The following is a 25,034-nucleotide window of genomic DNA, read 5'->3' as shown; positions in this document are numbered from 1 at the left end:
ACAATTTTATATTATTTAATTTATTTTTTAGCATTTTGGTGCCACTACCCCATATTTGGCCTCTAGCAACACCCAAAAAAGTGTAAAAATGGCCAAAAAGTGTTACTTATAGCAAAAAAATGGGCTATGGTTACATTTTTTGAAAATTTCATGTTGTTGGATTTGATCGTGCTATAATAGGGGTCTATGGTAACATTTTTTGACCCTTTGGTAATATAGCTGTAAATGTAACAATAGAACCCCTATGGTTACACTTTCAGTATCTATGGTTTCAAAATAAAGGTGTAACCACAGATCTACTGCAACATACATAAACCTTTAGTAACACTACAAAACGTGTTACAATAAACTCTTTTGCAACACCTTTTTTGCTATTGTAACACAATATTCTACAAAAATTAAATTATTTTGGTAACATGTTTGTAGCTTATTGTAACACTTTTTTTAAAAAAACTCTTGTATCTACTGTAACACTCTTTCATTTATTGTTACAATTTTCCCTATTTTTTCCAATATTATAATATCATTTGGTTGCACTTGTTAGTTTCTGAAATGTAATAAAATCTGAATCAACTTGCAACATCAAAACATTAAGACCTGAATACATATTTGAACTTGGGAACCGTTGATAAATGAACAAGTTCATCCCAATAAATACAAAGTTCAAGCAACCAAAATAACCAAAGTTCTAATTAATTCCATCCAAAAGTCACCAATGTACTAGTTCTAATTAATACCAATTTCACGTGCAGATTAGAAACTCTTTCACCTCTAAAACTTGGGCTTTCACCTTTGCAAGCTTATTGATCTCCTCTGGATGATCCACACAATACTGCATTTGTTGTTTCTGTTGTGCCCTATATTCATAAAGAAATAATATGTAATAGACAACTACTTGTAAAAAGATAAAGATAAACATTCAGAAAGCATAGTTAATTACCCAAATTCTTTGTTGAGACTATCTGCAACAGCTGTTGCAGCTTTACCACCAGCATATCTCTTGGTAAATTCTTCCTTGATTCGTTAGAGATAAGTAATAGGCAATTGCCAACCAGCAGATTCAACAGCAACTTTAATTTATGAATTGGGTTCTCTTGCACAAACTGCAAAGCCTGCAGGCCAAAGAGCATTGATACCAGATTAAGATGCTATTAAATTGTGAAGAAATTGTGCCTTGGTATACATAACTTGGAATCTTATAGTCTCATCAACACTTCTCACAATAGCAAGATTGTTAATGGTGGAGTGTTGAATGACCCATTCCTTGTCAATAACGAAAAGACCTCTGAATGCAACACCCTGAAACATTAAGTTGCTTAAGGAGAAATAATTGATAATGTTTAACCAATATTTTTGTCTCTAACACTACACCATATGTGGGACTAGGTATCTTGGAACGGTTTAAATATATGCAAGTTCATGGTAGCTGCTGCATTTTTTCACAAAAAGAAACGGTAAAGAAAATAAAAAAAAGCTACATTTCTGCATACATGTGCCTTAACATGTTTTAAATAAACAGCTCTTAATCTTGATCATCCCTTCATATAATCATTTATAGTACCCAACACGCAAAAAACATTTATGCATAATCAGCTCTTAATCTAAATATTTCACTAAATATATTGCTTGGGAATTCTCTCATTTAAATAGAATAACAAATATTATAAGCATATAAAATTATTGTAAAATAATCTAGACCTTCTAACTTGATAAAATAGTTCAGATGCCCTGTGTTATGTAATATTGCAGTATGCTAATTATGTGAACATGTTATACTATTTAAATTAAACTACTGTTTGAATTCATTGTAATCATGATAAGTTTAAGTGCATGAATCAGGAGGATGGACGGTGTAACACCCCCAAATCCGGGGTCGGGGATCTGGGTTGTCAAGAGTTCCATTTCCCTTAATAACACTTAATCTTAATAAACAACCAAATACTGCATACTGTGACCCCATAATATACACACACACCACAAGTTATAGTCTTAGAGATGAATACCAAAAATTACACAAGTCATTTTATTCCACAATTATAAGCCATTACACCTTAAAAGGGTTTCTGAATAAATTTACATTTTCTTTGCCATTATTATAATTCATAAATATACATAAGTCTGGTACATCAAAATTTGAAAACCTAGCCTATTGGTAGTTCCTACCTCAGCTTCAGCGGCATCAACGCCTACAGGAAACTGCAGAACATTTCCTATCCGCTCGTAAATTGGGAGCTTGGTCCTGTTCATCTTGTCTAACTGTTGTTGTGTGATGAAAGAATAAAGTAAGGGTGAGCAACAAGCCCACCAAAATAACATGTATAGTAATTAACAATATATGAGCCTTCTCATAGTACTCATGAAAGTCTTGGTCAAGCAAAAAATGAACCAAGTTTGATATCTTAACGTGACCAAGTTGCAAAATAATCGGTATATATGTATATACTTTTCAAAAACTTTGAAATCCTCTTCCATGCATAATATACATAGAGTTCCAGTTTATAACTGTATAATAATATTGTTGCAAGGTGATCTCATATATCTAACCTTGTCCCAACGTTTTTCTAAAAATATTTGTCATGCATAAGATAATCGTTTACTAGATATAAGTTGAAAAGATGAAGGTACAAGATACTACAATATACTTATATCTTTACGAATACTACTTGAACTACCTTCGTTCAAGGTATAATCAGTTTCAAAAGTTCACCACATAGATGAGACTACAAGATAAGACTTGAATATAATCAATCTTTGAAATATCATTCAAAAGAACTAAAGTTACGAGATACTTCATTAAGTCTCGATATATATATACACCTATAGATATCTCATACTTTCCTTGAAAACCTCTGTTATGAAAAATATAAAAAGAGTTGTAATACCCATTGAATTTGGAAAGAAGAAAACCTTGACATAAACCTGATATATTGTTGATCAGGCAAAGATACCAATTAAGCCACCTTTTCTACTAGTAGAGGGATGAATTCCCCACTGGTCATCACCCTGCTGGACTGCCACTCAGCCACTTATGCTTTGATGGACTCCCACTGAGCCACTTACACTTTGATGGACTCCCACTGAACCCATGTTGCCTATGTCGATGCATTTTGATTGGGCTTACTTCCCGAATATTGGGAAAGTAATCAAATTCTTTTTTAAATTAGCAACTTCGTTGTGCCGAAAATACACCACGGGGCCGGATCCCTTAGGTTTTGAGCTAGTATTTAAATCCCCTTCGAAAGGTAGATCTTAAATTAAAATCAAGATATGGGATTCACTCTAACTTTTAAAATCATTTTAAAGACTCAAAACTATTTTTGAAAATGTTTGGAGTAAGGATGATATATTAGAATAAATCAGTTACAAAATAATCGAAGAATATCTGAATATTATTCTTTAAATAATATTCTAATAAAGAATAGCTTTTATCAAAATAAATCCAGTAAAAGTTTTTGGAAATAATACTTGAAAAGAATAATAATTATCGAAATATATACTTATACGAAAGTAAAATCTTTATTTGAATAATCAAAAATAAAGTTTGATTATTATTCAAAACTATCGAATATACCTTATCTGATTAATAGTTATGAAAACTATATATATATATATATATTATACTCGGGAACATCGACTCCCGGTTTAGAAATATGTTCACCTTTGGGTCCCCTATACTAAGGGTATACGCAACTACTACTTATCTCTAGCATAGGTATTATGCAGTTTATAAGCATTTGAATTGATAATAAAATATCAAGATTTCACAACATGCATATATATACCATGTCAACATACTCCAATATATCGCAAGATTTGCTAATAACAACAATGCACTTATCTCAAGATAATTCATCAATATATTTACATCACAACAACAGTATAACGGGTAGAAAACTTTGCCTGAGTGTTCCGGGGTAGACTTAAGCTTAGAGTGGGTCTGATAACGTATGAACAACAAAATAATCCGTAATTAAACCACGGTCGCTTAAGAAACTAGACTTTATCTACTTATATCCTAATGCTCGCTTCAACGCTTAAGGATTTACATGAGTCGCTCGAGTACCCTCGGCTCCACCATTTTTATTAAATTAACCTTTAAACATTTTAAGGAGACTCTTTCGTGAAGGATTTACCAACTGTCTAATACACTTTACATAATTGTTTCAGATTCCAGTTAGTCTTTTAAGGTCCTTAAACAAGGTCTCAAAGTTACTCAAGGGGTTTGGATTCGTTCACGAAATGTCGTTACTTGAAATGGTCATTTCTCCTAAACCGTAAATCAGATCTAAGCGAACGACATCTCAAAACGAAGCTTGAAACATAAACTATCTAAGCATGGAAGTGGTTAGTTCATAGAAGTGGGTGTTCAGGTCCAACAGTTAAGCACAAAACAGTTTAAAGAAAATCGGGCATTACAACGGCTATAACCTAACGATTTCCAAAGTTTAAACTACACCAAATCATCACCAATTTAACAACAATCCAACATCCATCAACATCAAACTAAACCCATTCATCTAAGCACCATTATCATCCAAAAAACCAAACTTAAAACTAAGGGTTCAAGAGTTTATACCTTCCTTGGAGAGTGGGTAGTCACTAATAAGCCTATAGGAACCTTGATCTATGCTTAATCAACCTTAAGCTTTCATGAAAATCAAGAAAATCAAAGTAAGTTACTAATCACTACTATTCATCATCATATTTGATGAGTGGATTAGCTAAGCAAACAATGGAATCTTGATCTTAAACTCATGGTATAACTAAGTTATGAAATATAGGATCCAAGGAAACAAACCTTGTAATTTTCCATGGCTTAGAGCTTGAGTTTTGAAAATCTATTTCTCCATTTCTTGAAAAGGTCGAATGGAAGAAGAAATAAATTGGGGATAGCTTTTGCTTGATTGTCTTTTCTTGATCTTTGTGCAAAAAATTCATGGTTGTGGTTAATTGTTGGCTAAATATCTTATTTTCACTTGCTTATGTCATTGCTTGCATCAACACTTTACCGCATGTCTCATTCTTGTGGTGTGATGATGTGACCTTGCTTTTAACCACATGTTTTAGCTTATCTTGGAAGCTTCCTTCTCATGATACTTGCATGTGCTTGCCCATAGGTCGTTTATTTGTATTACGGTTGGCTTAACTCTTGTTTTCGTTGATCGTTTGAGGGATGATATCCAGGATCTTATTACTTGGGCTTCCCTAACCCTCTCTTAATATTTTATAGTCCTTTAATGATCCTTTCTTATAACCCTTGAATTTAAATCCTTTTAATCATGTTACCTTATACTCAATTCTTTCGGTATCTTATGGATTTTCGGGAAAAAATGAAAGTGTTCGAATTTAAATTCTGACGATCTTTACATACACTCATATACCGTATAGAGTACTAATAAGATCTCAAAATATCAATAAAAGAACTCCTACATAGTGTGGTCTGACAATTGTCCTTAATCATCACAATCAGCAAAAAGTTACTATTCATCAGGGCTTCAAAAATTTCTAAAAACTAGAGTTGTTACAGTCTCCCCTCCTTAAAAGTATTCCATCCCGAAATCAGATAGAAAATGAATGGGGATACTTTCTTAGCATTGCACTTTCTAACTCTCAAGTCAATTTTCTCACATTATGGTTCTACCACCAAACTCTGACTAATTGGATAACCCTTCTCCTAAGCACTTGTTCCTTTTCGATGTATAACCCTTCCTGGTTGCTCCATATAGGTTACGTCTGGTTGCATGTGTATGCGCTCATATGCCCCTATTTGTCTGGCATCCGGATTACACTTCCTTAATATTGATACGTGGAACACGTTATGAACTTACTGCAGGTTCGGGGGTAGGGCTAGTTCATTTGATAAATTCCCATTATGTCTTAAATGCTCGATTGGTCCAATGTATCTTGGGCTTAGCTTTCCTTTCTTTCGAACCTCATCAATCCTTTCCAAGGGGATACCTTTAACAGTATTAGGTTCCCTAGTTCATATTATTTGCCCCTTTTGGGCCAAACCGTCATACTTTTTATGTCGATCTTGGGCTGCTACCAGTCGTCCTTTGATTAAATTTACTCTACCCTTGGTTCTTTGGACCACTTCGGCCCAAGCATCTTGCGTTCTTCAACTTCATCCCGATACAAGGGAGATCAACATCTTCTTTCCTAAAGGGTCTCATAAGGCATCATCCTGATACTGACATAAAACCTATTGTCATAAGAAAACTCAATCCATGCGAAGTGATCATTCCAAATTCCTTTCAAGTCTGTTGCCCAAACCCTCAACATATCTTCTAACGCTACAGCTTTCTCTTCTCAATACTCATTCTTTTCCAGTTCGTAATCGTTACTATCTTCAATACCTAATACTATACTGATTATACTTTTACTCGTTAGTGTTCTATAACCTTTTAATAAACACGTCAATCTTAGTATCACGAACGCGTTTCTATTCCAAATACCACCGTACTCATACTACTTCTTTTTTACTTGCTTCCATCTTCGAAAGTCTGATCAATCATATAGAGTAAAAGAATTTACTGAGAGATCACTATGATCATGAACACTTGTTCTATTGTATAGTTAGTACAGAAGGTGGCCAGCCTTTAGTACTTGACAAGCAATTAAACAACATGTGGCATCCTACTAGGCTTCTATCACACAGATAGATAGTCACTCGGCATTACCTCCCCTTCTGGAAGGGTTGTTCTTCTCAGTTTACACGAAATGAAAAGGAGAGAAAAGAACAATTTTAAGAAAAATAATGGTCACAAAATATCTGTTTTGGAATCTACCTCTGAACTATAGAGGTTTATCACAGGAGAATGAAACATATATGTATATATATCAACATCAAGTATTATCGCATCGAAATTCATGTTCCTGAATATTTACTATTTTGTCCATCATTCTATGGACCCATGCTCTTGCTCGAGCTTATAAACAATCACCTTTGAAACTCCCTCGACATTGAAATTTGAATATGGGATTTCATTCTAGACATCGTCATTACTAGAATTCTACGCTTGCACCACAACCTTCCTCGTATAGTAATACGACTCTTTGTCGATAAGAAGGAATAAATATTCAATAGGTAGATAATTGACTTAGTTAGTCTATCAGTGATAACTTATACATCACCACAGCCCGATTAGTGGTACTCAATCTCAACACCCATTACAATATAACTTTCACGGTTGTTATCGTCTCATTATTCAAAGAATCGTTGTTGCGTTTCTATAGTCCACCGCGGACCTACGGTAGTCGTTCGTTTTCCTTGAAATCTTAATAGCTAACCATACGGAGTCCATACTTGTCCTATCGAATTCTTCTAAGGAGGCAACATGATCACCATTCATGATTCATGAAGAACACTCTTGAACTTGACGTACATATGACATGAAGCTGATAAAATTGCAGAAGAGTTTCAATCAAAGCAACGATAGTAGGTTAACACCATTATTAACCATATGTCTTTATTAGAAGATATGAAGCTCAAAGGTTCATTTAGTCCTTTCGTAACATGGTCCTGGCTTATCTCAAGATAGGACCTTCTAAGATAGGTAGCCCGCTCACGGCGATAACATGAATTAAATCTTTACTAACTACTATTACGGTTAAGTATCGCACAATCATCAGAAGGAATGTCAATCTTTCACACCATAATACAACCTCCATGACTTTAACCATCATTACTGTATTTCTCTGGCACGAGCGCCTATAATTGCTCTCTTACACTTAGAGTGTCGGCCACCTCATTGGCCTTTCCTGATAGTAATAGTTCCTTACAACCAATGTCTTTTGAACGATCTCCGGCTAAATTTTTTACCACATTTCCAATCACTGCTTGTGTGAAAATGCTCTTCCCTAAGCTTTGGAAAGGAAAAAAAATCACCATTTTTCCATAAGTTATTTCCTCGGTCTTTAAATGTAAACATTGTCACGACTGACTCTCGATCATACTTAGGACGTCTCTTATCTTGGGTCCTTCTTATTTTCACCAATCTCGGCCCTCATTTGGTCGATCTATACTTTCTTATGGTTCAACACATGCCCCACCTGGCATTATTATAATTACATCATATTTCCTTTATCAAAATTTCTATTCTTGAGAACTTTGAATATTAACTTTCTCCTTGTAAAACCTCTAAGGTTATCCTTAAATCCTTCATCATGTACACCCTAGGTACAGGACATATCAAGATATCATTTACCAAAACTAGGACCATTGTCAATATAGTTCTGAAAACTTTATCTATTAATCTTTAAAGGTTTTTGTTGCCTTAGTCCTTTATTCCGTACTACCCAAACTCATAATGTCCCTATTAAGGGTAAAATGCCATCATTTATGCATTCCCCCATGGTTCATCTCAAGTTATCGAGGGTCTATCTTTAATTCCACCTTTAAAAAAGGTACTTGCATCCTTCCATGGATAAATCAAGTTATATATCCCTGATAAGGGTATCTTATTCAATCATTCCCACCTCGATAGTCTATACCTAGTTTCACAATAGCATCCTTATTCAAACTGAGGTCAATCCATATGGCCTCCAAAAGATAACAACGGTTATCCGCTTTTCTTGCCTGATTTGGTAATGATAACATGGATGTTTTGGAAGATATTGGTCGTGTTCAACATGAACTTCTTGTTACTAAATCCTCATTTACTTTTGTTGTTTATCTCAACAGTCATCTCAATGTTGGGATATCTCCTAAACTTGGTGTCTCCCTTTTGGGCATCAAGTCACAGGTGTTACATACACTTCACATTTTTTAAGGTTACTTCCTTCATCCAATTTCTTAATTTCTTGCTTTCATGTCTCCTCATTCTATCTGTGTTCCCTTATTAATCCATCGATCTATCTCAGAGTTTCATCGAATACTCCCAACTTGAAAGGGATTAATTATATGTATCGTTTACGCCTTCAAACCTTGACTTTATCTCATTATCAGTCACCATCGCGCCGATAATGACACACTTCTCTATATTTATTGCTAGGGTTTCTTAGGGTTTCACATACCTAACTCCATTATCGCTTCTCAACTCTATTATTTATAACCCTTTATACCCCTTCCCTTTTCAGTCTTTTATTTTCGATTCTATTACAGCCATTTCATGAACCAACACAACATAAGAATTGATTTCAAACATCCCGTCATTCTGGATTCGTGTCCTTTAGACGAATCTTGACGACTTTCACAACCTAGATTCATGATTCATCATACTTTTCCGCCCCTGGTCTAGTTTTAAAACTTCTACACTATCTCTCTATCTTTCTTAGCCTTCCACCAGCGGGTGGCCTCTCTCTTAGGAAGGTAAGTGGCAAAACAGTCTTTTACGCTTTGTCAATCATTTAGAATCTCAAATGATTCCTCTATTTCCTTTAGTCAGGCTCTTGCCACGACTAGGTCAGCTTGTTCCTTGGAACTCTGAGAGCTTAGCAACTTAAAGGTCCTAAAAGAATTTCCCACCGTATTGTTTCCTCAGGATGGTGGTCGGGGATAAAAGCATAAGTTTTGTTTAGGCGGGTCCATGAATTGCCCCATAGGAGTACCGTCCTGGTTCTCCCTATCTTGCTCGACTTTTTTTTCTCAATATGAAATGTTTCATCCTTCTCCCATAATCGGGGTTATCTTATACGTTAAAATATTTGTTTTCCACTTCATTATGTTATGGGTTCCTTCTTTCTTGATGGCGACCTCTCTGACTATCACATTCAGGGTTTGCCCTAAACCTTTTTCCTCGAATTGTGGCTTTCATCTAAGATCCTGTCATTTAGCTCTTGAAAGTTTGGAACCCAAATCCTGTAGGAATACCTCATTACTCCCATATCATCTTTCTAGGTATTAATCTCTTCTCCAGTCATTGGTTCTCTGCCTCCATTCATCACTTTTTCTTGGAATAATATGATCTTTTCCAATAATTCGGGCTGCCTTGCAATTTCAAGCAGCTTTTCAGTACCGGCTCCGGTTACCTTCACTTTTATTTCCATTTTCTTGAAATCTCTTTCAATTCTTCCGAAGACATTATCATCTTGAGTCTCTCCTTTCTATTAAGGGCGTCAGCCACCACATTGGCTTTTCCTGGATGATGAAGAATCTCAAAATCATAATCCTTGATTAGCTCTAACCACCTTCTCTGGCGCATCTTGATCTCTTTCTACGTGAAAATGTACTAGAGCTCTTATGATTTGTGTAAATCACGCACTTCTCTCCATAAAAGTAGTGCCTCCAATCTTTAGGGCAAAACTATTGTCGTGAGCCCAAGATCATGGGTGGGATATCGAATTTCATATTCCCTTAATTGTATTGATGCGTACGTGAATACCTTGGTGTGCTGTCTAAGCACGCACCCAAATTCCTTGTGCGAAGCGTCACTACAAATCACAAAATCTCCTTTTCCATCCGGTAATGCCAACATAGGGGCCGTCACCAATCTTTGCTTCAGTTCTTGGAAACTGTTCTCGCATTTCTCTGTCCATTCAAACTTCTCAGTCTTACGAGTAAGCCACGTTATATGGGTTGCGATCTTTGTAAACTTGAATGAAACTACGGTAGTAACCGACCAATCCTACCTCTGGTAGTCGCCCTGACTACGGTCATCAATTCCTTAGTGGTCCTTTCTTCATTCTTGTCAGGATCCTCCACAAAATCCTCTTCAGCAACAATCCCTTATGGGATAACATCCTCAGCCGCTACATCCTTAATATGAAGATCATATGTTCCCTCGTTAGGGTGCTCCATTGGATCCACAATCCGATCCCCAATATGTAGTAAAATATCATCGTGTTATTGCTCTTGAACTTTAAGGTTCGGTTCCCCACTACCTTATACGATAACGATCTATGTTACAATCATGATGTTTATAAGGGTTCCCGTATGGGTTTTAACTGTCACTACTACATTAGGTAGTCCGACTATGAACTAGGCAAGAGTTCTTATTATCTTAGTGAACTTATCATTTTAACATCGCATCATCTCTGAGGTTTATAATGCTTAGCTCTGATACCATTTCTGTAACACCCCCAAATCCGGGGTCGGGGATCTAGGTTGTCACGAGTTTCATTTCCCTTAATAACACTTAATCTTAATAAACAACCAACTACTACGTACTGTGACCCCACAATACACACACACACCACAAGTTATAGTCTCAGAGATGAATACCAAAAATAACACAAGTCATTTTATTCCACAATTATAAGCCATTACACCTCAAAAGGGTTTCTGAATAAATTTACATTTTCTTTGCCATTATTATAATTCATAAATATACATAAGTCTGGTACATCAAAAGTTGAAAACCTAGCATATTGGTAGTTCCTACCTCAGCTTCAGCGACATCAACGCCTACAGGAAACTGCAGAACATTTCCTATCCGCTCGCAAATTGGGAGCTTGGTCCTGTTCATCTTGTCTAACTGTTGTTGTGTGATGAAAGAATAAAGTAAGGGTGAGCAACAAGCCCACCAAAATAACATGTATAGTAATTAACAATATATGAGCCTTCTCATAGTACTCATGAAAGTCTTGGTCAAGCAAAAAATGAACCAAGTTTGATATCTTAACGCAACCAAGTCGTAAAATAATATGTATATATGTATATATACTTTTGAAAATCTTTGAAATCCTCTTCCATGCATAATATACACAGAGTTCCAGTTTATAATTGTATAAAAATATCGTTGTAAGGTGCTCTCAAATATCTAACCTTGTCTCAGCGTTATTCTAAAAATCTTTATCATACATAAGATAATCATTTACTAGATATAAGTTGAAAAGATGAAGGTACAAGATACTCCAATATACTTATATCTTTACGAATACTACTTGAACTACCTTCGTTCAAGGTATAATCAGTTTCAAAAGTTCACCACATAGATGAGACTACAAGATAAGACTTGAATATAATCAATCTTTGAAATATCATTTAAAAGAAACGAAGTTACGAGATACTTCATTAAGTCTCGATATATATATACACCTATATATATATCTCATACTTTCCTTGAAAACCTCTGTTATGAAAAGTATAAACAGAGTTGTAATACCCAATGAATTTGGAAAGAAGAAAGCCTTGGCTTAAACCTGATATATTGCTGATTAGGCAAAGATACCAATTAAGCCACATTTTCTACTAGTAGAGGGATGAATTCCCCACTGGTCATCACCCTGGCCACATTAGGACCTTATGTTGGACTGCCACTCAGCCACTAATGCCTTGATGGACTCCCACTGTGCCACTTACACTTTGATGGACTCCCACTGAGCCCATGTTGCCTATGCCGACGCATTTTGATTGGGCTTACTTCCCGAATGTTGGGCAAGTAATCAAATTCTTTTATCTAATTAGCAACTTCGTTGCACCGAAAATACACCACGGAGCCGGATCCCTTAGGTTTTGAGCGAGTACTTAAATCCCCTTCAAAAGTAAGATCTTAAATTAAAATCAAGATTTGGGATCCGCTCTAACTTATAAAATCATTTTGAAGACTCAAAACCATTTTTGAAAATGTTTGGAGTAAAGATGATATAATAGAATAAATCAGCTACAAAATAATCGAAGAATATCTGAATATTATTCTTTAAATAATATTTTAATAAAGAATAGCTTTTATCAAAATTAATCCAGTAAAAGTTTTTGAAAATAATACTTGAAACGAATAATAATTATCGAAAGATATACTTATACGGAAGTAAAATCTTTATTTCAATAATCGAAAATAATGTTTAATTATTATTCAAAACTATCGAATATACCTTATCTGATTAATAGTTATGAAAACTATATAAATATATACATATATTATACTGGGGAACATCGACTCCCGGTTTAGAAATATGTTTACCTTTGGGTCCCTTATACTAAGGGTATACGCAACTATTGCTTATCTCTAGCATAGGTATTATGCAGTTTATAAGCATTTGAATTGATAATAAAATATCAAGATTTCACAACATGCATATATATACCATATCAACATGTTCCAATATATCGCAATATTTGCTAATAAAAACCATGCACTTATCTCAAGATAATGCATCAATATATTTATAGCACAACAACAGTATAACAGGTAGAAAACTTGCCTGAGTGTTCCGGGGTAGACTTAAGCTTAAATTGGGTCTGGTAACCTATGAACAACAACATAATACGAAATTAAGCCACGGTCGCTTAAGAAACTAGACTTTATCTACTTATATCTTAATGCTCGCTTCAACGCTTAAGGATTTACATGAGTCGCTCGAGTACCCTCGGCTCCACCATTTTTATAAAATTAATCTTTAAACAATTTAAGGCGACTCTTTCATGAGGGATTTACCAACTGTCTAATACACTTTACATAATTGTTTCATATTCCAGTTAGTCTTTTAAGGTCCTTAAATAAGGTCTCAAAGTTACTCGAGGGGTTTGGGTTCGTTCACGAAATGTCGTTACTTGAAATGGTCGTTTCTCCTGAACCATAAATCGGATCTAAGCGTACGACATCTCAAAACGAAGCTTGAAACATAAACTATCTAATCATGGAAGTGGTTAGTTCATAGAAGTGGGTGTTCCATTACAACAGTTAAGCACAAAACAGTTTAAAGAAAATCGGGCATTACGACGGCTATAACCTAACGATTTCCAAAGTTTAAACTACACCAAATCATCACCAATTCAACAACAATCCAACATTCAACAACATCAAACTAAACCCATTCATATAAGCACCATTATCATCCAAACAAACCAAACTTAAAACTAAGGGTTCAAGAGTTTATACCTTCCTGGGAGAGTGGGTAGTCACTAACAAGCCTATAGGAACCTTGATCTATGCTTAATCAACCTTAAGCTTTCATGAAAATCAAGAAAATCAAAGTAAGTTACTATTCACTACTATTCATCATCATCTTTGATGAGTGGATTAGCTAAGCAAACCATAGAATCTTGATCTTAAACTCATGGTATAACTAAGTTATGAAATATAGGATCTAAGCAAACAAACCTTGTAATTTTCCATGGCTTAGAGCTTGAGTTTTGAAAATCTATTTCTGCATTTCTTGAAAAGGTCGAATGGAAGAAGAAAGAAATGGGGGAGAGCTTTTGCTTGATTGTCTTTTCTTGATCTTTGTGCAAATAATGCATGGTTGTGGTTAATTGTTGGTTAAATATCTTGTTTTCACTTGCTTATGTCATTGCTTGCATCACCACTTTACCACATGTCTCATTCTTGTGGTGTGATGATGTGACCTTGCTTTTAACCACATGTTTTAGCTTATCTTGGAAGCTTCCTTCTCATGCTACTTGCATGTGCTTGCCCCTAGGTCTTTTATTTATATTACGGTTCGCTTAACTCTTGTTCTCGTTGATCATTTGAGGGATGATATCCAGGATCTTATTACTTGGGCTTCCCTAACCCTCTCTTAATATTTTATAGACCTTTAATGATCCTTTCTTATAATTCTTGAATTTAAATTCTTTTAATCATGTTACCTTATACTCAATTCTTTCGGTATCTTGTTGATTTTCGGGAAAAAATCAAAGTGTTCAAATTCGAATTCTGACGATCTTTACATACACTCATATACTGTATATAGTACTAATAAGATCTCAAAATATCAATAAAAGAACTCCTACATAGTGTGGTCTGACAATTTTCCTTAATCAGCACAATCAGCAAAAAGTAACTATTCATCAGGGTTTCAAAAATTTCCGAAAACTGGGGTTGTTACAGACGGAGTGTTATTTAGCTAATCACACGGATGGAGTGTTTTTAACAAAAGCAACATATTCACGCCAATAGCTTAATCGTCCAAATCAATAATAGATGCTACAAACCTACAACAACTTTTTCAGTTTAGGGGTGAAACTAATTCCTATCACACATCAAAAAAAATAAACAAAAAAATATGACTGTTACCTTAAATTAGACAGCTAGAATAGTTTGATTTACACAAAACTTATGGTCCTCAACAGTCAACAGAATAAAACAGTAAGACGAACTTAACCTTGATGATTGGAGTAAAACCACTTTTGGCATCCCACAATATAAAGGTTGGAATCATCCCCTACACTGCAAAACTCATGCGCACTTCACTATGAAAAGAATTGAATGTGAGTAAGAAAGCACAAGGAAGATAGCTTAATGGAAGGTTTACTGCTACAGAGAGTATAGACAAAGCAACATGTTATATTACCTTCACAATGGCCCTTGCTACACTAATATACAACTATTTTTACTTTTGATCACCGTAAGAAAACAAATCATACTACTAAAATATACAATCTTCTATAATATATAAAATAAGCAGTATATTCAGTGAAAAAAAATAGAACTGGTGCATCGTAAAGGGAGCATTCCCCAGCTACCTTGAGGGGAAAAACTATACATCTTCAACAATATTGTCATGCCCTTGGAAAGTCCCACGAGCTTGTATATAAGGGCTAGATGCTGGAGAGTCATCACTTCCATCAGCCTTGGAGGTCTTGATACCCCCTGCCCTAGAAGATTTAGTAGATCATGGGTCTGTACTCTGTAGCCAAGGGGGAGATGTGATCCTGAATACTCCATAGTCCATAGTCTCACAAACTTGTCCTTCCCTGACACGGAAATTAATATCATTAGATCAATATATGATGCTTTATTTTGGTCAGTGATCACTTCTTCAACTTAAATATCCAACTTAAATATTCTTCAAAAGTTATCTTACAAGTCACATATTTTAAACAAACGAGGGTTTTACCTCAAAATTTCCCATGGTACAAGTCACAGCTTTGTCAAACTCTGGCATATGACCTCTCTTATTGTGTATGTCTTTTCACTACTAGTTTGATTATATGCAAATATAGTTGATGGAAAATAAGTGCAATTTCGACCATCATTGGATGAGTAAGGTGGAAACTGAATGTCAAAGATAGCGCAAGGACTTAACACTTTGAAGCAATGTATGTTACCAGCAGTTAGATAAAGAACTGTTATTCTACAAGGTGCAATCATTTGACAGTCTTTGATAAGCTTCGCAGGTTTCTTTGCTATAAATATTACACCATCATTATTAGAAAAAAGAATGTCAACTAAATTTTTAAGTATCATAAGGTGCAAAAATACACCTCGTGATTGATCAGAAATTCCAGGCAAGTCAAGACAATCATATGATTTAACATGTAATGAACCATATAATAGCTTGATTAGCACAGTGATTCCAGGATGATTATGGAGTGGGATGACAGAGGAAGGTGGCATGCAAAATATTCTCAGCTGTCATTAGTTTCAGGAGAGTGCATCTCAGACAATATTCAAGTATCCAGAGTATGCTCACATATATGTATGTCATAAGTGCTACACTTAAGCCAAAGTTGTCACACTCGTATATATGTATATATTGTATTGGTTGCAGTGAGCCATCCCACTTTCTTGGTTCATTCAGTAAGTCTTTCAATCCTCGAACCAAATTGTGCCTCCTGTTCAAGCCCAACATCAGAAGGCTTGATCTTTTCTTCAAAAATATTGAGCCTTAATGATGTAATGCAAAATAGTAGGAAACAGAATTGGATACCGGGTAAATTTAAATTGGATGAATATTATATAAATCAGAGGGACTTGTGTGACTACTAAAGCTTTGTCAGCCACTAAACTCCCCCCTGCAATCCTAATAATTTACACAAAAGTTCATCAGAGAGATCCAAACTTTTGGGGGTGTTTAGCTTAGTTTATTTTCAGTTAAAAGTGCCAAAAAAGAACTTGATTAGGTCTAGGTTCATCATAATAAGTACATATAAACAAAATCAAGAATCATCAAATTCAATGATAATAAACGGGAAAAACTATAAAAAAACACGAACTTGTTCAATATTACAATTAGGGTTTCAAGAAGCTAAAAAGAGATATAATTGCTGATATATATATATATATATATGCAAGTATTAAATGAATTAAATAAAAGAGTACAAACCAAAATCACAAACATATCAAACCACAAACTAAATTAAAAATAATAGAAACCCTTAAACATGAACTAAAGCAGACAAACCCTTAAACATGAACTAAAAGTAGATAAGAAAAGAAGGCATACCTGAAGAAATATTGAATAAAGCCCCAAACTTTAAGCTCGATTGATAGAAGGCCATAATTACAAGGGCTAAACCCGATTGAGAAGAAACCCCAATTTTTCGAACCCTAAAACTCTAATTCGCTCCAATCCCTTAACTACTAAAACCTAATTTGCTCAAACCCAACTGAGAAGACTCCAAGCACTGAACCATAAAATCCGAGCTCTTAAACCGGCGGCATGTCTTGTGTGTGTTTTTGACGAGAGAGAGAGCGAGAGAGAGAGAGAGAAATAGAGAGAGAGCACTTTAGGAGAGAGAGAGAATTTTGATAGAGAGAGTATTGAGCGGGTTTAATTTTTAGTTTTACTTTTGGACAAAATAATTGAGTGGGTTGTTATTTGATCTTGGGCCGCCCAAATATGTCAAAATTTAGCCTCCTATTTAGTTTTTACTTTGGCGCCTAAATTTTCACTTCTATGGTAACACTTATTTCAATATCAATGCTAACACCTTTTTTTATGTTACAAGAGCAATTTGCTTATGCATGTGATAACATTGGTTAACCTCTACTGCAATGTTAAATAATAATGTTAACTCATATCAAATATTAGTGATCTAAGGTAACATTTTTGCTTGTAACACCAAAAAAAGTGTTGGTAGAGGCCATGTATGGTGTAGTGTGCATAAAAAATGATAAAACGAAAATCAGATTTTTGGTGAAATTACCAAAATTACCGAAATACCCGTGGAAAACAACCCCCTTATATCCCCTCTATGCCTCCATTTCTTCTCATGCGCAGTCTCGACCTCTCTCTCTCTCTCTCATTTTCTCTCGGTATCTCTTTTCTCTCTCTCGGCTTCTACTTGTTTCTTGGATGAAATTCAGTCTAAAACTTGATTAATGCTCCTCTTCGCTTTATTGTCATGAATCTGTGGATGCATGCATATATTGTTGTGTGTATTTGTTGAGTGGTATAAAACTCACTTCGGATTTTTGAGTTAAACTCAAGTTTGGACTCGAATTTGAAGTGGTTATTCATGTTTGATGCAATGCTATCGATATTGTGTCTGATAGTGAAAAATCAGTGGGGGTTTTTGGGTGGAGGCCGAGTTGAGCAGCCCCGAAACCTTGCCGCCACTGTCCGTGATCTCCGGTGAGCCGGTGGTGGGCTATAATATCGATATTGAGCCCTAACGAGCAATTAAAATTCGTTTATTTACTTCCATGTCAAATTGTTAGCTCGATTCAAGATTTTATGGATTTTAATTTATGAATTTTGGTTTGAATGAGTGTGGGATCGATATGTAATTAGTCGATTATATGTCTATGTTAAAATTATGATTTTTCAGATTTTTCAAAATCAAATTATTGTATTTTAATTCAGTTTTTAGATAATTTTGGTTCGTGATATATGTATATATATGATGTATAATAGTTCTATTAATTACTTATTTTCTTGGAATATGTTAACATTAGTAAATTTTCAGATTTTATAAAATCATTTTCCTAAAAATTAGTTTCGGTTTAAAGAATTTGGAGTGCTATTTGTGCGTAAATGATTGTGTATTACTCGATAATGATTGAGATATATTTATGCATTTGTAGCATATGGTAATTGAACATTGTTGATTGGGTTGAGTAAGGGGATAGTATATTAACAAATAGGTCATGTCAAAGTTTTGACAAAATTATTAAGGGTCAATCTCAGATGTTGTAATAGGTGGTATTATGTCGATTGTATGTTAATTGCGAATAGGAGATGATCGTATAATTAAATATTGTATAAAGGAAATTGATGTAATTCTCGGATTTGATTACGTGTGCTGTGAATATAAATATGTTTATGATTTTTTAATATGACCTTACAAGTTCGAACAAGTAGAATAAAAGTATAAAGTATATACGAATGAATATAATTATGTGTTATGTGAATGGAGTAGAAAAGTTAGACGTTCTTGGAAATATCGAAATTTGATGAGGTCCCTAATTGGGGTTTATTGTTGTATTGTAGATTCGGAAAGTGAAAGCGTTCGATCTAGGAAAGGAAAAGAAGTTCTAGGGGCAGTAAGTCAACCCCTGTAAAAAAAGGAAAGCTTTATGAGGCAAGTACCTACTTTTTCTTGTGAATTGATCATAGAAATTGTTTATGTTATAAATTGATAAAGAGAATGATTATGGTGATCATGTTGTTTAGTATTGCTGATAAACCCTGATTATTAGCCTGATTCTTCTCAGATATGCTTACCTTTTTTGCATTGATTTTTGCTCCTTAAAGTATCTATATTCCCTATATTTTCTGATGAATCATTTTTCCCAATTAATACCTTTGTTGACCAAGATCCCCATATTGATTGTACATATGTTTTATGGACATTCCTACCTTGAAATAGCCTTGCTTAGTTTACGTTGTTAATACATATGTTCATCATTGATCGTTCCCTAACTTGTGTTTCCTTTCGTATACCTTTGGTTATTCCACCTAAATTATTGAAATGAAACTAAGAATGATTTTTGACTTGAAAGAGTCTAAATGATTTCAAAGGCTGGTAATATTTTAAATGGAGCTAAGTTCTAAAAGTACTATAATTTCCAATATAAAAGTTTTCAATGAATTTTTAAAGATTGGATAAGAGGCTAGCAGGGTTAGTCAAGTCGCATAAGTGACTAGTGGGGCTAGTCCAGTATTATAGGCTGAAATAATGTCATAGATACCTTATGACCGGATGGAGGTCAGTAGGGGCTGATCACCATATTATATTTAAAAGATGGATATTCCAATTGAGGGTTTTAAGTTTGATAAAAGAGAAAGTAAAATGTTTAACTGTGCTCTAAGAACTATTTATGTACTGTAATTTGTTTTGAAAATGAAAACATGTTAACTGAAGCTTTCCAGAGTTGTTAGAATCTACTCAAGACTCATGTTATTTTCTCCTATAGCTGAGTTGTCCAGAACTCTAACCTTGAACCCTTACCACGGAGATCCTTTCTAATTTTAATAAGTTACGGCCACATATTATTTTGATAACTAGGACTGTTTATATTAGTTACTTGTTGATCCTTTTAGCTTATATTCTTATTTTGATCTAACCTTGGCAGTTAAGCAAGAAGATGATTAGATTTAGATGCACTGCTCGTAAGAGTGTCCCTAGTGGTCCGTTTTGTACTGTTAGATTCCATGTGCCAGATCAGGTAGAAGTTGGTGTGAGGAATCGTAGATCGACTTTTGAGAAATGTAATAGTGGTGATAAGATCCATTTGGGTTATCTGGCGATTCCAAGTCAGAATTGTGTTCTAAATAATTTGAAAAAGAATTGTATAATATTTATTATCTTGGTTGTTAGTTGTAATCTTGTCTCATACTTTATTAAAGTGTAGATTCTTCTAGCTTTTCGGAATTTATTTTATTTATATCGTGAGATCTTAGTTATTATAAAGGTTTCATGGGTCCTCATTGCTAACCCCGAGTTTGAGGGCGTCACATTTTATTTGTCATTGGCCAAAATCAGCCAGTAATGCGGTGAGAAATAAAATTTTGGGATATGTATTTGATAATATTAGTTAATAGACTCCTTGCATTCTCATTAAATATTGGTTAAATTGGCTGGAGATGCTGTTAAGTGAACAAATAATACACAATATCAATTTTTACATAATACCCTGTTATCATATCATCAATATGTACAGGGTATGTTTTTCTTCACTAATCCAAATATAGAAGATTTAGTTATGCTATGAATTATGTTAAACTCCAAGCTCTACAAACTTGTACCCAAATTAGTAAATAATACAATGAAAACACTGATCATGTAAGGAAGTTTGTATTGTAGTGATGTCTCTGTGTCTCTCTGACTTTCATACCGATATAGTCTATAATAAGGAGACCGTCTGAAATCGGCATGTTGATATGTTGTATGTTATACATTATGGCAGTATGCCAGTAATATTAAATGGATTTTCTATAAGAAAATTTCCTGTTTCAGAAAGAGAATCTCCGAACAGAAATATCTTAATTGATCATTTCAACCATACAGATTTACAAACTACAAAACGTACTAAATTGAATTGTTTGCAAATAAAAAAGCCTCAAATTGGCTCAAGTAACCAACTTGAAAACCTCTTAAACAATTTTCAACCAAAGTAACAAAAAAAATGTAAGTGAAATCAAGAGGCTGGACACTGTAGCATTGGCGACATGTTGGAGATGAGCCAAGCTGCCATATACTTGTTAGCCTGCTGCGTTAAATGAATTCCATCCCAGCTTATGCGTTGATTTGGATTTGAACATACTGCAACTCCCGGTAATCCGCAAATCTTTTTAAATGAAAAGTTGTACTCGCCGCCACTTCCACAACAAGCTTTTTGCAATGAATTCCGATCAAAACCTATATAAATAAACACACCAAATTAAGAATTATACAAAGGGTACCAAACAAAGAAAACAAAAATTATACCTCAAATTCAAATTTACAAACCTAAATATGCAGCACGTGAGAAAAGCCACTGAAAGGCATTGTAGAGGTTCCCATAAACAATAGTAACACCAGGGTTCTCTTTCTTCAACAACTCAATTGCTTTTATGAGTTGTTTGTTATGATAAACTGAAAATTCATTGTAATCCTTCAAGCAATGGTTCTGATCAAAAGTGTTGTTGGCCTGGAACGTGGTCAAGTAAGATGGAACACAACCTATGGGAAGGTTTCCGGGAATTACAATATTTCGCGCTCCAAGCTTGATGATTTCCTGTTAGCATCCATTAATAAAACAAAGACTTGTTAGTAACTAAGCTACATCAAGTCACACTTATGTAAAAACCATATTTGCTGAAATTACACTTACTCTAGTAGCATCCACAATGCTCTGTACCACTTCTGGAACAAGATTCTTGACCTCCTGGATAGTTTTGCCTCCAAATAATGCATAGTTATAATCATTACCTCCTACCTCTCCCATCATAAACAAGGAATTTTTAAGTTTGTCCCTGCAATCTGTTATAACGACGTCCATTAAGATTCAAATGAATGTGTGAGTAAAAAGTGCATTGCGGCGATAAATTATAAATAAATTATAATTTTCATTACCTGTTTGTGTGTTGCAGTAAGAAGAAAGGTAATCAGACATCCTACGCAGTTGCACATCAAGAGAACTACTGGTTGGGGTTGGTACGGCATGTATATCTTTGGAAGCTAAGGTTTTGACAGGGAGGGCAGTTGCACCCGCTACTGCAAAATTTATTCCATGCCTAAAGTTTGCACCTACTTGCTCATACGGATTTAACAGAGGAAGACCGGCTGCCGATGCTGTTCAAATAAACAAATTAAACAATTAAATCATAGTATACATTAATCCTTCTTTAACAAACAGATACGCTGTAACATAATACGAACAAGATAACATCATAGTTGGCAAGGTAGATTAGTCTATAAACTAGAATAAGTTTTAAAAGTATATATATACACGTACCAATATAGTCGATCATAATGAGACCGTTTGAATACCGTCCTGTAGGTCGATTAAAGAATGACTGGCCGTATGGCAGTCTGCCAGAAACATCGAATGGTCTTTCACGAACAAGATTTCCAGTGTCGGAAAGAGAATCGCCGAATTGAAAAATCTTGTCGAACTTGCAGTTTCGAAACAAAGCTAACGGAGGAGAACGTATTGCATGTGCCATGGAGAATAGGCTTAAAAGAACAAGAAAAGTATACAAAACTTGTTTCTCTCTGGAAGCCATATTTTCGATATCTAAGTTGATGTGCTAAGAAATATAGTTATAGGACAATGTCTGGGGTTTGGTTTAGTTATATATAAGGAATACCTATTTGAAGTCCTACGGGGAATAGATCGGATTAGCTTTAATCACCACATAAAATCTTGGAATAATATTGGTTTTAGGATTTCTAAGCCTGCTCTAATTAATTACCAGTCGGTTAATATGACTTTCATTCATATGTAACCAAGTGTAAAACAATGTGTACAATAAGCGGCATTTTATTTACAAAATATCAACTCCATTAACAAGTCGGACTCTATATATCCAAATTCTATGAGAAATTATATCCAAATTATGTGAGAAATCTATATATTATAAATTGCTGGATAATCCTTTCCTAAGGTATGGTATCAATATTTTGGCTCGAATATAATTTTTAACTTTAATTTGACCCAGTGAACTATCCATTTTTAGATTTGGTATCCATATTAGGTTTATAAAACATCCATATATTTATTATGACCCATTTTAATTATAAAAACTTTGCAATACAATTATAAATATGAATTGTATTATTTATGTTAAGTTTTTAATACAAATTTGAAGTAAATTTTAAATTTTGACAAATCTATTTATAGAAATAATCTCATAAAATATATAATATAAAAATAACTTATGTAACGAAAGTATTATATAAATAACTTAATTTTTTAGAATTATATTATTTAATTTTAATTATAAATTTATTTATTTATTTTATTAAATAATTTTTGAAATCCGTATGCAAATCACGGGCTATAAACTAGTCTTTGCTAAAAAATCAGTCTGGAACGTTTTTCTATATTTGCCTATTTTATTCTATCATCATTAGAGATGTCAGAAAAGATCCGAAATTCGCAATTCGATTTAAAAAAAGTATGGTCTAAACAAAAAGGTCGGCCCGGTTCGGCCCGGTCTGCGGACCTTAAACGAGTGACCTTTGTGACGCCCTCCAAACCCGGGGTCTAGATTTGGGGGTCACTCGCCAATAAACTAAAATAAAATAATCACAGCGGAATAATAAAATAAATACGACCCCTTTACCTGCACTGGATCGATCACAGGTTATAGTATGGAACAGGCACTACTACAAATCAAGTGTTATTACAAACCATAGTCTAATTAGTTTTACAACTTATTCAAATTTTATTACAAACCTCTAGACTAATTAAGTATCCCAAACTGTCTACCTGGAAACACACCAACTATTTACAAACACATAACCTCTGGTCAGACCTGGAACTTAAGCTTGCCCTGGCCTAGCTGAAAGAATCAAGATAAGAAACAAGTATGAGCGAAAGAAATGCTCAGCAAGTAGTAAATAGCTTATAATTTGGAATAACAACAGTATATCTGATGAACAAAACCAACTACAATAACTGAACAGTATCAAAACTGATATAAATTTGATAATAAACAACATTTGCAATATATTATGTTTTGGGATTGGAATCCTCTAACGACGGTGTGTTGCCGCCGGTGATCAGCCGCGGAGCAACACCGGTATGCCGAAGCATATCCAACTAAACAAAAGGTACCCAAGACACATATCGGCCTAGCAAGGTGTTATATCCTGTATAACACATAGCTCACACTGGACCGCCGCCACGGCCTCTTACGCAACCATCCAACCCATAAAACCATTTTCCGTCAAAGGAGTCGAATCAAATGACATCCTTAACCACATAACTCCCCATTTCTCATGGTCCGGAGTTTTCTCAACAACCAATGGCGAAATAACCAGAACAATTAGTTATTCGCTAGTCTCAATTCAAAGCTTCACTGTATAGAGTAAGTTATAGCAAAATGTAAAAATATTTAACTATTCTGAACTTAGAACAGTAGGGAAATTAAAAGGATAAATTTAGAGTCAATAACACTTGAATGGTATGTGAACATATAAATATTTGCATAATAAGATTCAAAATAAACGTCACTGGAACAATAAGTGAAGTTAGGGTACTTGCCTGGTATGCTCAATAACCTCTTATTTTAACTCTGTTTCTATCTGCTGGCTACTATCTCCGTCTAACACTTGATTGCGCTCCTTGCTACTCGATTCTATAAACAAAAGGACTATCTTAATTGACAGATCTAAACTCAATCGACGTAACTATACGTCTTGACATCTACCCGATCGTTTATAACTAGCATGGCATTTTAAAATTATAACAGATAGCATGTATATCACGTAACACGTAATCATGGCATTTATATAACACGTACTCACATATTTTTTGTAACACATAAGTCAAATC

General features: G+C 34.5%; 1 protein-coding gene and 1 pseudogene across 1 annotated transcript; both read right to left on the bottom strand.

Annotated features, from left to right (window-relative positions):
- Positions 1–742: 742 nt before the first annotated feature.
- LOC141707722 (plant cysteine oxidase 4-like) lies at positions 743–17,104 on the bottom strand (annotated as a pseudogene).
- Positions 17,105–21,094: 3,990 nt separating this feature from the next.
- On the bottom strand, positions 21,095–22,787 carry LOC141721032 (acetylajmalan esterase-like). The gene is made up of 5 exons (XM_074523767.1): positions 22,488–22,787; positions 22,106–22,324; positions 21,864–22,012; positions 21,500–21,767; positions 21,095–21,409 (listed from the first exon to the last, which is right to left on the bottom strand). Exons 1-5 carry the CDS (start codon positions 22,756–22,758, stop codon positions 21,189–21,191), a joined length of 1,128 nt encoding a protein of 375 aa, XP_074379868.1. The 5' UTR covers positions 22,759–22,787; the 3' UTR covers positions 21,095–21,188.
- Positions 22,788–25,034: the final 2,247 nt, after the last annotated feature.

This window comes from Apium graveolens, chromosome 1 (assembly GCF_009905375.1).
Source record: "Apium graveolens cultivar Ventura chromosome 1, ASM990537v1, whole genome shotgun sequence".
Lineage (NCBI taxonomy): Eukaryota > Viridiplantae > Streptophyta > Magnoliopsida > Apiales > Apiaceae > Apium > Apium graveolens.
Note: the sequence above shows the minus strand (reverse complement) of the source record. Positions and strands in the feature narration are given on the sequence as shown.